The 14,740-nt window shown below is 40.2% G+C and overlaps 1 protein-coding gene across 4 annotated transcripts in view; it reads right to left on the bottom strand.

The window, feature by feature from the left end:
- Positions 1 to 14,473, bottom strand: part of LOC137771546 (centrosomal protein of 78 kDa-like) — a 22,896-nt gene extending 8,423 nt beyond the window's left edge. For 3 of the 4 annotated variants that reach the window (XR_011075383.1, XR_011075384.1, XM_068555032.1), the window contains exons 1-5: positions 14,066 to 14,473; positions 9,432 to 9,535; positions 7,260 to 7,428; positions 5,130 to 5,249; positions 3,316 to 3,379 (exon numbers count right to left, since the gene is read on the bottom strand). Coding sequence is in view for 1 of the 4 variants with exons in the window: in XM_068555032.1 (XP_068411133.1) it covers positions 3,316 to 3,379; positions 5,130 to 5,249; positions 7,260 to 7,428; positions 9,432 to 9,535; positions 14,066 to 14,141 (533 nt within the window). In the remaining 3 variants the exon portion in view is untranslated. Of the gene's footprint in view, positions 1 to 3,315; positions 3,380 to 5,129; positions 5,250 to 7,259; positions 7,429 to 9,431; positions 9,536 to 10,757; positions 10,931 to 12,055; positions 12,091 to 14,065 lie in introns of those variants that run through there. The other variant, XR_011075385.1, reaches the window with a different exon arrangement.
- Between the last annotated feature and the right edge of the window lie 267 nt (positions 14,474 to 14,740).

Genomic DNA, 14,740 nt, shown 5'->3' on the forward strand with positions numbered 1-14,740 from the left:
TTTTCTGGTGGCAGTTTTAGGATTCTCTATGTATAGTATCATGTCATCCGCAAACAGTGACAGTTTTACTTCTTCTTTTCCAATTTGTATTCCTTTTATTTCTTTTTCTTCTCTGATTGCCGTGGCTAGGACTTCCAGAACTATGTTGAATAATAGTGGTGAGAGTGGACATCCTTGTCTCGTTCCTGATCTTAGAGGAAATGCTTTCAGTTTTTCACCATTGAGAATGATGTTTGCTGTGGGTTTGTCATATATGGCCTTTATTATGTTGAGGTAGGTTCCCTCTATGCCCACTTTCTGGAGAGTTTTTATCATAAATGGGTGTTGAATTTTGTCGAAAGATTTTTCTGCATCTATTGAGATGATCATATGGTTTTTATTCTTCAATTTGTTAATATGGTGTATCACATTGATTGATTTGCGTATATTGAAGAATCCTTGCACCCCTGGGATAAATCCCACTTGATCGTGGTGTATGATCCTTTTAATGTGTTGTTGGATTCTGTTTGCTAGTATTTTGTTGAGGATTTTTGCATCTATATTCATCAGTGATATTGGTCTGTAATTTTCTTTTTTTGTAGTGTCTTTGTCTGGTTTTGGTATCAGGGTGATGGTGGCCTCATAGAATGAGTTTGGGAGTGTTCCTTCCTCTGCAATTTTTTGGAAGAGTTTGAGAAGGATAGGTGTTAGCTCTTCTCTAAATGTTTGATAGAATTCACCTGTGAAGCCATCTGGTCCTGGACTTTTGTTTGTTGGAAGATTTTTAATCACAGTTTCAATTTCATTACTTGTGATTGGTCTCTTCATATTTTCTGTTTCTTCCTGGTTCAGTCTTGGAAGGTTATACCTTTCTAAAAATTTGTCCATTTCTTCCAGGTTGTCCATTTTATTGGCATAAAGTTGCTTGTAGTAGTCTCTTAGGATGCTTTGTATTTCTGCAGTGTCTGTTGTAACTTCCCCTTTTTCATTTCTGATTTTATTGATTTGAGTCCTCTCCCTCTTTTTCTTGGTGAGTCTGGCTAATGGCTTATCAATTTTGTTTATCTTCTCAAAGAACCAACTTTTAGTTTTATTGATCTTTGCTATTGTTTTCTTTGTTTCTATTTCATTTATTTCTGCTCTGATCTTTATGATTTCTTTCCTTCTGCTAACTTTGGGTTTTGTTTGTTCTTCTTTCTCTAGTTTCTTTAGGTGTAAGGTTAGATTGTTTATTTGAGATTTTTCTTGTTTCTTTAGGTAGGTTTGTATAGCTATAAACTTCCCTCTTAGAACTGCTTTCGCTGCATCCCATAGGTTTTGGGTCGTCGTGTTTTCATTGTCATTTGTCTCTAGGTATTTTTTGATTTCCTCTTTGATTTCTTCAGTGATCTCTTGGTTATTTAGTAACGTATTGTTTAGCCTCCATGTGTTTGTCTTTTTTACGTTTTTTTCCCTGTAATTCATTTCTAATCTCATAGCGTTGTGGTCAGAAAAGATGCTTGATATGATTTCAATTTTCTTAAATTTACTGAGGCTTGATTTGTGACCCAAGATGTGATCTATCCTGGAGAATGTTCCGTGCGCACTTGAGAAGAACGTGTAATCTGCTGTTTTTCGATGGAATGTCCTATATATATCAATTAAATCTATCTGGTCTATTGTGTCATTTAAAGCTTCTGTTTCCTTATTTATTTTCATTTTGGATGATCTGTCCATTGGTGTAAGTGAGGTTTTAAAGTCCCCCACTATGATTGTGTTACTGTCAATTTCCTCTTTTATAGCTGTTAGCAGTTGCCTTATGTATTGAGGTGCTCCTATGTTGGGTGCATATATATTTATAATTGTTATATCTTCTTTTTGGATTGATCCCTTGATCATTATGTAGTGTCCTTCCTTGTCTCTTGTAACATTCTTTATTTTAAGTCTATTTTATCTGATATGAGTATAGCTACTCCAGCTTTCTTTTGATTTCCATTTGCATGGAATATCTTTTTCCATCCCCTCACTTTCAGTCTGTATGTGTCCCTAGGTCTGAAGTGGGTCTCTTGTAGACAGCATATATATGGGTCTTGTTTTTGTATCCATTCAGCCAGTCTATGTCTTTTGGTTGGGGCATTTAATCCATTCACGTTTAAGGTAATTATCGATATGTATGTTCCTATGACCATTTTCTTAATTGTTTTGGGTTTGTTTTTGCAGGTCCTTTACTTCTCTTGTGTTTCCCACTTAGAGAAGTTCCTTTAGCATTTGTTGTAGAGCCGGTTTGGTGGTGCTGAATTCTCTTAGCTTTTGCTTGTCTGTAAAGCTTTTGATTTCTCCATCAAATCTAAATGAGATCCTTGCTGGGTAGAGTAATCTTGGTTGTAGGTTCTTCCCTTTCATCACTTTAAGTATATCATGCCACTCCCTTCTGGCTTGCAGAGTTTCTGCTGAGAAATCAGCTGTTAACCTTATGGGAGTTCCCTTGTATGTTATTTGTCATTTTCCCCTTGCTGCTTTCAATAATTTTTCTTTGTGTTTAATTTTTGCCACTTTGATTACTATGTGTCTCGGCGTGTTTCTCCTTGGGTTTATCCTGTATGGGACTCTCTGCGCTTCCTGGACTTGGGTGGTTATTTCCTTTCCCATGTTAGGGAAGTTTTCGACTATAATCTCTTCAAATATTTTCTCTGGTCCTTTCTCTCTCTCTTCTCCTTCTGGGACCCCTATAATGCGAATGTTGTTGCGTTTAATGTTATCCCAGATGTCTCTTAGGCTGTCTTCATTTCTTTTCATTCTTTTTTCTTTAGTCTGTTCTGCAGCAGTGAATTCCACCATTCTGTCTTCCAGGTCACTTATCCGTTCTTCTGCCTCAGTTATTCTGCTATTGATTCCTTCTACTGTAGTTTTCATTTCAGTTATTGTATTGGTCATCTCTGTTTGTTTGTTCTTTAATTCTTCTAGGTCTTTGTTAATCATTTCTTGCATCTTCTCAATCTTTGCCTCCATTCTTATTCCGAGGTCCTGGATCATCTTCACTATCATTATTCTGAATTCTTTTTCTGGAAGGTTGCCTATCTCCACTTCATTTAGTTGTTTTTCTGGGGTCTTTTCTTGTTCCTTCATCTGGTACATAGCCCTCTGCCTTTTCATCTTGTCTATCTTTCTGTAACTGTGGTTTTTGGTCCACAGGCTGCAGGATTGTAGTTTTTCTTGCTTCTGCTGTCTGCCCTCTGGTGGTTCAAAAACTTAGTTTTAAGATGGCAGAAAGTACCTTGATAATTTTCTTTTCAGAAAGAAAGAAAAACAAGCCATTAAAGAGAAATTCTTCCGAGAGAAATAAAACATGTTATATACCTCTGACTTGGCACTCCTTCCATCTGGAGAACTTTTTTGATAACTGCTTTCATCACAGAATGATCTAAAGTAAAATAAATTGAAATTAGAGTAATTATTTCCCAGTGAGGGCTATTTCCATTTAAAACCAAAAGCCAACTAATTATTGCTTTCCCATAAAATTAAATATGAAATCTACATTATATAATTATACACTTATTTCCCCCTTTGTGTATTCTAATTTCTTCCTCAAAAACCTAAGAAGCCACCTTGCAGACTGCCTCCAGTGGCTACTATTTTGGCAGCAGCAAAGGTCAACTTTAAACATTTTGCACCTAAAATGGCTTTGGATACCTTTGGATAGAAAGTACAGTCTGAGCACTGTCCAGACACTTAGATACCTAAAGCGCATCTAAGATAACAAACCAAAGTCCTGATATTCCCTCAAAAGCTGCTCCTCCCATCAGCCCCCTTTTTCTAAGTGATACCACCCAGTGGCACACATAATCATCAACGACTTGTCTCCTTGTTACTATTTCCTTCATACCCCACATCTAATCTATCGGCAAGCCCTGTTAGCTACACCCTCAAAACACAACCTGAATTCAACGACTTTTCACTTGCTCCAAACTTCCAACCTAAGCTAAGCCATAAACATCTCTTATTTGGACCACTGTGATAGTCTCCTAACTGGTCTCCCTGTTTCTCTTCATTATCTCCCCAGGTCTATTCTCTATACCAAGTCATCTTATGCAGATACTATTTGGATCATGCCTTTTTCCAGTTCAAAACCCTCTACTCATTTAGAATAATCCACATCTTTACTCTGGCCTTCAAGACTTTACAAGATCAGACCCCTGGCTAGCTCCTTGACCTCACGTCATACCACACTCTTCTTCACTCAGTACTCTGGCCATGTTGACCTCCTTGCTTTTCCTTAAATACTCCACCCACCTACATGCCTGCATACTCATTGCTTCCTTGTCCAGGAGTGTGCTTACCCCAGATCTTCCATGGCTTGCTCCTCTCTTCATTCAGGTCTCCGTTCAAATGCCACGTCTCCAGTGAAGCTGTCCGTTAACAAACCTATCCAGTGGAGTCCTACGTGCTCCCCCTCACTCTCCTCACATTACGATATTTCTGCACTTCCTACTATCTAAAATTATATTACTTATCTGTTTACTCATTTCTATCTGAACCCCTTCACTAGAATGTAAGCTCCACGAGGGCAAGACTTTTGTCTGTCTGGTTCACTGCTTTATCCCTAGTGCCTGACCCGTATCTGGCACACAGAAGCTATTAAAAAAATTACTTGTGAAACTGACAAATGAATAAAGTACTCCTTGCAAGAATTCAGAGGTGCACAACAGGGAAATAATGCTCTTGGTGGAAGCAGGCTTAGTATCTAGGTTCACCTCTATTCAGAGTAGAGATAAGAACAATTTAAAGGTATAATTCACTTTTAATTAGTACATTATCTGCTAAAAACATAAGGGAAGTGCAACATTAGAAAAGTACAGTTGACGCTTGAACAACATGGGTTTGAACCTCGCGGGTCCATTGACACATGGATATTTTTCAATAAATATGTACTATCGTCCTACACGAGCCAAGGTTGGTTGAATCCACAGATGCGGAGCCACTGACTATAAACTTATACCCAGATTTTCAACTGCGTGGGGGGCGGCACCCCTAACCCCCAGGTTGTTCAAGGGCCAACTGTATACGATGAGGAAAGTGAAACACATTAAGTTTTAAAAACTGTCAATATGTGAACAAACTCTTTTTGTTGTTCTATGTGTTGATTCAATTAAAAACAAAAAGTGACCACATACCAACAAGTGGATTTTTTCTTATATCCAAAACAACCAGAGTTCTGTTGCTTTCAAGGGCCTTTAGTAAAGCCTTTGCTCCTTCACTGGTGAGGCCACACTGCTGCAGGTCAAGTGCTTTCGCTGAAAGACAAAAGGTCACTTGCAAAGTCTATACAGATTTAACATATAGACAACTCTCATTTTCTCACGTATGGAAGAGTCCTGCACAAGACCAGCCATGGCAGGTTTGTAATTTTGGGTATGGAAAAAAACAGAAACGTATACACACACACATAATGCATTAATCCAATTTAAAAACCTCTTCTTGGATGTGCAATGATAACCTTGGCTTTAGTACCAATAAATCATCCAACATATTTTACAATTACAGAACTGAAGAATAACTGTATATAACCTATGAGCAAAAAACATCACAAAATGAATCTCAGTTCATAATTAGCAAGGGCGGCAGTGGCAGTGTAAACCTCACAGGCAAAAACTGGTGGAGCTCAGAAATGCACTGCATTCTTTTGATCATGATCTTGAGCTCCAAATCACACTTGAAACTAGTTAAAAGGGGAAAACAAAATAGAAGAAATGTAATAACTGTTAGTTTTAGAGCAAAAAGGACAAGTCTAAGAGGATACAAATAATAACAAATTCAAACAATGTGTGAATAGAGAATACATACTAAAATCCTATCATGAAAGTACGATGGTCAAGAACTCTCTCCATAAAAAGTCAGACAAAAACCAGAAAAACTGATCATGAATTCTAGGAGTTCTGGGGCTGAACAACCTACTCATTTAAACCAAAGGGATCATCACCAAAGCACAGGTATTAAAAAATATTACATGAAAGGAAACTATCATGAGTCTTTTTTTTAAGTGTTGTGTGGACCATCACATTAAAATAACTGGAGTCTTTCAACACCCCCATGACACACAGAAATAGCAAGTCAGACATAACGGATCTGACAGGATATGATACAACCCTTACAAACTCTCACTACAGAAGAATGGACACAGGGTATAATTAACCAAATTGCCAAATTAATACAAAGAGCCAGTAAACCTCACCAGTAAATCAAATGAATACAAAATAAAACAAAATGTGGTTATTCTCCTATCAGATTAAGCCAAGATTCTGTAAGAAAAGCCTTTAAAATGTCTATACCTTTTTGATCCAACAACTCTCTTTCAAAGAATTTAACCAAAAGAAATAGTCAGAGATATAGGTAAGGATATATATCAGAGTACTATTTGTAACTGAAAAACTGGACATACCTTTTATACAAGAATGGATAAGCTATGTGCACTGTGGCATATTCATATAATGGAATACAGAACAATCACAAAAAATGATGCAGGAGATGCAAATTGACTGACTTGCTAAAATGCTCATACTAAATTAACTGAAAAAAGTTATAAAATTTGGAGTAATCCTACTTGCATAGAAAATGGAGAGGTACTCATTTTTGTAGTTTTACAGTTTTTTACAAGTGCTACAAGCCAGTGTTTGTGAGAGGCAGGCTTCACACCCACTGTTGGGGTGGACTACAAATTGGCATAGCCTTTCTGGGTGGTAATTTGGCAATGTGTATCAAAAGTCTTAAAAATATGTCACACTCAGGTCATTCCACTTCTAGTTCCTTATTCTACAGAAGTAATCCCGATGGACACAGAGATGTATACACAACGTATCCACAATGTTTCTGACAGGGAAAAACAAACTGTCTAAATCTAATGGCAAAGAATTGATTACACTATGGGACATCAATATGATGGAATACTACATGATACATAATTAAATGAAAAAAGCAGGACTATGAAATAGCAAGTATGCTACAATTTTATTTTTGTTATCCCTAAGTGTACAGAATATATTCATAGAAAAAAAAAAAAAGACTGAAAGTATATACACCAAAATGAACAGTGATTATGTCTGGGTATTAAGATTACAGGTAATTGTTCTCTTGTAACTCTGCATTTTCTATAAAGAATATATGCAACTCGTAGAGGAAGTTTACAAGCAAAATAAAACCTATCAGAAAAATGAGGCTTTAAAAAAAAATCCTATCACAACAGTATCATGCCAAAAGCTAAGCATATATCATATTAAAAATTCCATATTTTCAATTTTAGAATTTACCTCCAAGCCACAAATCCTCACTATGAGATTCTGCAAAAGCACTTGTACCCAGGTCACCAATGAGCGTGTTGCAGTTCAGAGTGATGCGCCTCAAACCAGCCATACAGTGAAGATCAGGTCTCCTGGAACGAAGACTCTCAGCCCAGGTTTCTTCATGCCTTCTGGTAGTCTGATACCTCAAAGATTTAAAGGGATGAAATTACGATGCTTGAATAAGGAAACAGTGTGTGCCTACTGAGTATGGCTTATTATGTCAGAGATTTACACACACACATATCAAGCATATATGGCAGGGGAATCAATCTGAGAAATTAAACAGTCACTTCTGGTTTACGAGTCCAGTGACCCAGATTCTATTTCGTCAGTGATTAGATTCCAGCCACTGGATGACCTGTTTCTGAACAGTTATGTAAAGTTGGACAACTCAATTACAGTCTATGAATTATTTTCCGTATCTTCTAAGTCAGGGAATTGGTTCTAAATTCTATCATTGCTGAGGCTCTAAATGTCATCATTCTGTCCTCCAATCGTCTCCAAACACCTGACTGGGCAACCCATAAGAAAACTTTTTAATATGCATCTTATTTATTAACAAATTATGTACACGAAGTTCTATACAAATACTGTATGTACATTATAAACCACACAGATATTTTAAAAATGATACAAAGGCAAATAGGTTCTAATATTTTCTTTTCCTAAATCTAAGGCATTATTTTATTATTATTATTATTTTAAAATATTTATGTATTTATTTGGCTGTGCTGGATCTTTAGTTGCGGCATGCCGGATCTTTTAGTTGTGGCATGCAGGATCTTAGTTACGGCATGCATGTGGGATCTAGTTCCTTGAGCAGGGATCGAACCCGGGCCCCCTACATTGGGAGCGCAGAGTCTTCACTGCTGGACCGCCAGGGAAGTACAAGGCATTATTTTAAAAACTGTATTACAAAATGGATCTCACATGCTACCTAGGGTATGCACACAAACTTTAGAGGCCTGGACTATGCACAGACAGTTGGATGTGCCTTGGGAAAATAATGGTTTGACATTTAACCACAAGTATTGTCTTAAAGACATTCAATTCTTGATATTCATAAAATAAAGTTTGGTAATAGGGAACACTGACTTTAAATGAAAAAAGTCTTATTACATTCTTGAAAAAATAAAAGACTCAAAGTGCCTTTGACACTCTAAAATGAAAATCATTAGTGTCATTTTTCTATTAACAATAACTTATAAAAGCTCCAAGCAGAAATAACAGCAATCACTTACACAGTGCTTAGTATGTGCCAGGCACTATTTATACAAAATAGTTCATTTAAACCTCATAATGAGGCACAGAGGTTAAGTGATTTGTCCATGGTCACTTGCTATGAAATGGGAGAAAGGGAATTTGAACCTAGACCATTTGGCTTAGGCACCCAAGTTCTTGACTGTTTTCAACCCCAGGGGTCAATGGACTTGCCCTGTATAGGCTCAAAGAATTTTTCAATTTTTAAAATCTAAATTTAAACACTTCCAGCTTTGTGGGCTATACAGTTTCTGTTGCATCTACTCAACCCCACTGGCATAGGCTGAAAGTAGCCATAGCTATCATGTAAACAATGGGTGCGACTATGTTCCAAAAAAACTTTCTTTACCAGGCGACGGGCTGGATCTGGCTCACCAGCCATAGTTTACCTACCCTTGATCTGCACCATCAAACTCTTCAGAAGGCTTCATGTCAAATTATTAAATAACTTTAGGCCTAAATACAGTAATTATAACCACTGTAAAGTTGTTAAGGCATTATTTTAAAAACTGTATTTACTAATTGCTGATGTAGTGATTTTTATTAGTTTATAAACTACAGCAGCTAGTAAACACTTGATTCATTTAAGTCTTGAAGACTATAATGGCATAGTTTTTTCACAGTATCACAATCAATGTTTTCAGTAACTAAAAATACATTAAAATATTATTATATATTAAATCTCTTATTTCTAAAATTAAGTGGACTATCTTTACTAAATGGCAGAATCCCAAACTGAAAACTGGTCATATTCTTTCAACAAAACGAAAGCTGCACTCACACGTAGCAAAAGACAAAAATGAACTGCCATCTGTATCAATATATTAATGTGCTTCAATCACATGTGTTTTCATGAAAGTTCAAACATAAAAAAATCACCTTTAAGATCTTGGCCATGTGATCTGCTCCCTGCCATGTCAGATTACACCCCGTGAAGTTTACTGTCTTAAGAGTGGTAGAGTTCTTTACACCTTGACAAATAACTAAAAGAAAGAAAAAAAGCCACACACACAATAAGATGAAGAGCCTATACATTTGTCAATCTTGACTTATTTGCTTTTCTTGGGTCAATTGGAGGTTTATAGCCACATTCTTAAAATCATTAACTACAATCTTCCCAAACAGGTAATTGACGAACAGATGCATTTGAAAACTTGTCAGCAACAAAGTGTTATTCCAGTTTACAGCAGCAGTTTAATTCTATTTAGATACTAAAACTGAATACACTGAATACTGCAAACTTTATTCCCAACCTCTCAGTAAAATACTACATACCTTTTGAGACATAGGAAAAAAAAGAAAAACCTAAAAATCTTAAGACTCTTCCTATTTTCATTTCCAATGATACTTCCCAATCTTGATGATCAATCAGCGATTTAAATGTCAACTATAAACCCAGTATTTTATTAGGTGCTATGCAGTATACTAGAGCAATAGAAGAGAGAGGACCTCAAACCCTCTGCTCCCTCAAATTGAAAGGCAGGCTTCCTTACCCCTCCAGACCACTACTGGACACAGGGAACACACACTAATGTTTCAGGACCCCAACTAACAGTCACCTGCTTTGTGATTACTTCCATGACACACCCCCACTAACACCACTGAGTTTGCTGCTCTTACGGGACGTGACATATATTTCCTATTTTAACACATACCACAGTGCGTTATAATTATGATTGCAGATACATGTTCTAACAATTTAAAGAGAATGATGACTTTTTTGCTCTTTACATCTTGCTATTTCCCTTCCCATAATATTTCTTGAAGAGAAACATTAAAATATAGACAAACACAAAAAAACAGAAAATATACAAAATGTGTGGTTTGTGGCTTAACACAAACTTAAGTAAAATTAGTTCTGACAGTATCCAGCATGACAAACTTCCACGGCACAAATGAGAATGGACCAAGGTTTGAGCAGGCACAGGAGACAACCTAGGCATGAACGACACCAAGAAAAGGTAGACAGGAAGTAACACGGTGTGTAGGATATCACGAGACCAGTCTGATGAGAAGAGACTTAACCAAGACTGAAACTCACTTTCTAAACCTCCATCTCCAAGTGGACAATTCGCAAGACACAGGTGCACCAAAGTGGCCAATTTATTCACTCCCTTTAATGGGGAGAACAAGTTTAAAATTTTATTGCTTTAGTCTGCTCCAAAAGCAACTATCAAACGTTGGCAGGACACAATGAAGGCTCACCTTTGTTAACACAGTTAAGTCGCTCTCTCTAAGAACTAGCCCATTTAGCTCCAGGTTCCTTAGCGCGCCCGACACACTTACACAGCATTTAAGAGCTTTACACAACTGCAAGGTCACATCTTTATTTCTTATCGCAGGAACACGACTTCTGTAAACTTTATTTCTGTCACAACCTAAACCAAAATTATTGTAAAATGAGTGACTTAAACCATATATTTTATCATCACTAAAAAGCATCCAAATAAAAAAAAAAAAAAAGCATCTGCTCTGTGCTAAGGATTAGAAACGACTCCTGCCCTTAAAGCCTTCATTAAGGAGGGAGATGTATAAACTCAAAATTTCAATCACATGAGATAAAGAACCATAACCTTTGTGCACAGAGGTTCCTATGGAGGCAAAAAGTTATATCTAAGTGACGGCTTCATGATAACCCTGAAGTAGAATCTAGAAAAGATGAGAGTATGCAGAGTTGGAGTAGGAGGTGCATTAACTGCACAGGGACCACCTGTGCAAAGACACTCAAGCCCGACACCTGCTGGGCACTTTAAATACTGCAGGTGGGGATGACTAAAGGCCAGGGGGCCAAGTGTGAGAAGAGACAGAAAGGAAAACAGAGATGCTGGCCGAAGCAAGCCTGGGAGAGAGCCTGGCTTGTAGCCCACAAGTGATGAGGCCTGGGGCTACCACTGGCTGAGTAAGGGTGCCTCCGCTGATTAGAGAAAGGTGCCCCGCTGCTGAAGGACCAATTAGATAAAGGGAGTGATCACAAAAAGATCCCCTTCCTCAGGGTCAAAGAGCCCCATGAGGCTTGGCCGAGCACAGTTCAGACTACACGCCTCTGGGCAGAGCACACGCTGGGCGGCTAGTATGCACTAACTCTGTGTGGGCAAGCCATTAGCAGCATTATTTTAAGCGTATCTTTTTATGTTAGAAGATCACTCAACCCGAGTAGGCAGATGAATTTAGAGGAACTGATGAGCCCAGGGGCCGCGAAACCACCCAGGAGCTTCTGCCATAGTCCGGGCAAACTGTAATATAATATGGATGAAGAAGCAAATTTAGGAGGAGGCCAAAATCTACAAGCTAGACCCACTGGATGAAAAACACAAAGAAAGTTCAGTGAAGGAACTCTGAAGAGAATGGGCTCTGCAATAAACTTTTCTTACATTCAATGTCAAATATTAGGCAAAATTAAGTACCGTGGCCTCTCAGGTCCCTTCCAGCTCTCATTTCTTTTGATTTCTAACTTATTACTCTGGTTAAGTAAAGTCCCTTCAGAGGTACAGAACAGTTCTTACACCTGAATGGGATGCAAAGAATAATCTGACTTCTCTTCACCAGGGGATGAGTTGAACTGTCCTTGCAGAAGAGATAACACATGGTGTGAACCCCAGATCCTAGAAAAGGGCCAGGCACACGATAAGTATTCAGCTTTTTGAAAACAAATGAACAATCATTTCCTCTCCTAAATCTTCACACCCTTCCTCTGCTGGCTACTTTCTCTCAGCTTATAAATATACTCACTTAAAAAACTCTCAGACATATGATTCTGTGTATCGTCTTGTGGGTAACCTAAGTCTCTCCCATGCCTTCAAACACCTGTCCTCCCAAAAAGCCCAGATCTGAACCTTGGGCCCAGACCCGTCTACCAGGCCCCTCGGAAGCACTGAAGATGAAGTAAGATCCTCTCCCCACCCCCAATCCCTTCCAACTGTGCTCTGTATCTCCCAAAAAGATGCAGCTGTAAACTGTCACCCACGCTTGCTGCCCTCCCTTTTCTAACTGGTCACCAGGCCCCACCCATTCTGTCTCAGATCTCCAAAATCCAGTCCAACCTTTTATAACTTAAGTGGGACCCTTAGATTACAATTCACCCTGCACCCAATCAACTGCCTTCCACATGGAGGTCCGAGTGAGCCTCTAAACCAGAAGTCCATCTCACTGTTCTTTAGGGTTTCCCACAGCCTTCAGGATAAACATCCAAACTTCTGACAGGAAAAATAAGGCCCCTTTCTGTTGGGCCCCACTAGGTTTCCAGTATCAGCTCTCACTTCTTTCCCAAACCCTGAGGTCCAGTCCTGTACATTAGTTTTGCCATATTTTCTTATACTTCTCAAACTTTGACACACTGCTCCCTCCTGCCACCCCAGGAGGTTCTACTATCCTTAGAAAGGATGGCACCTCCTCCAAGAAGCCTACCCTGAACTTTCCCTTTTAAGATTCTGTGCTCTGCAAAGGGGAAAGTTGGGCGGGAGGGATAAATTAGGAATTTGGGATTAATATATGCACACGACTATATATAAAATAGGTAATCAGCAAGGACCTACTGCATAGCACAGGGAACTCTACTCCATATCCTATAACAACCTGTATGGGAAAAGAATCTGAAAAAGAATGGATATATGTATAACTGAATCACTTTGCTGTACACCTGAAACTAACACAATATTGTAAATCAACTATCCTCCAATATAAAATAAAAATTTAATTAAAAAAAAAAAGATTCTGTGCTCTGTAGCACCAGAACTCACTTCTTCCAGAGCACTGACTACTGCGCTTGTGTTTACCTGCCACCCAGTAGAAGGGGAGATTACCTAGGGCAGAAGCATCGTCTCCAGCAGCCCATGGTTCTGATAACTCATTCAAGTGCCAGGATACTTTACACACATAACCTGCTTAATTAATTGTTAGAACCCACAGAAAGAGTGGTTTTTAATGTCATTTTACAAGTGTGGGGATTGCAGTTCAAAAGTAACCTGCCCAGGCCACAGAGAGCATAAGCCCTGGAATTCAAACCCTAAGCTGCCTTCACACCGGTGCTCTTTCCACTACATGATACGAATATTGAAAAAAGATTTTTTTTTTCCTGAGCCCTGTTTTAATGGAAAGGAAATGAAGCAGGGATATATCCATTTCCTAATCGCCTTGGTGTGTACCACACAAAGTCATTCAATAGACCAGGTAACATCTGTGCAAAAATTAACGATGCTCCAAACTGTGCTAAGTGTTCTACATTGTAGAGCCTATAAGCATGAACACAGTGCATCCTTGTAACCGCCACAGAGACTGGGTCCTGTTAAGCCCATGCTCCAAATGAGAACACTGAGACCTAGAAGCCTTAAAGCACTCGGCCGGGGTCACCGAGCTGGCAGGAGTCCTAGGCCGCACCCCCCCCCCCCCCCCCCCGTCTAGTGCACTCACACCCGGCCACTGGGCACCGGTTCTAGTGCCCACCCTCCACCTTGCACCATCTAAAACCCCGCTTCGCAGCGCCCACACGAGAGCCCCTGGAAGCAGGAACTACAAACCTGTCTCACCAAGCCGTGGCTGGAAGAAGCTCTGGATACAGATCAGGCGCAGAGGGTGCTCAGGAGCGGCGCCCATTCCACCCCGCGGAGGCGGTCGGCGTTAAGTCCAGCAGGCCCTCCCGCAGGAAAGCGCGCATGGCGGGCAGAGGCACCGAGTCCTGCAGCGCACACAGGTCCTCAGAGCGCGAGAAGTCGGCCGCGCTGTCCCGGCGCAGCTTCACCGAGTGATCATGGCCCGAGCGCGGCATCGGGGACGCTGGCTGCGGACACGATGCCCACACCCGCCTGGGGGCCCCGGCTCGCCTCAAGGCCCCTCGGGCGCCCACCGCCCAGAGGCTGCGGCCCCGCAGCGTGCGCAGGACCCCCGTCGTAGCCAAAAGACATAGGGCCACGGGCCCCAGTTAGGTCGGCCCCTCCACGCCGCAATCTCGCGCTCCGCATCGCCGGCTGTTGGCGCCGGCCTCAACACCCTGCGCGCCGCGGGGCTTTAGTTTAAGCCTTCCGGCGGGCCCGTGGGGGCGGGGCTCGAGGACGTCTGCGCGCTCGCCGTGCGTCACACGCAGCCCCACCTGCCATGGGGACCCGGCCTGAGGAGCAGTGGCGGGAGCTCCGAGACCAGGGCGGCGCGAAAGGCAGGAGGTGTGGAGAATTTGGGGTTTTGAAAAAGCGTTTGTT

This window comes from Eschrichtius robustus, chromosome 11, assembly GCF_028021215.1.
Source record: "Eschrichtius robustus isolate mEscRob2 chromosome 11, mEscRob2.pri, whole genome shotgun sequence".
Taxonomy (NCBI): domain Eukaryota; kingdom Metazoa; phylum Chordata; class Mammalia; order Artiodactyla; family Eschrichtiidae; genus Eschrichtius; species Eschrichtius robustus.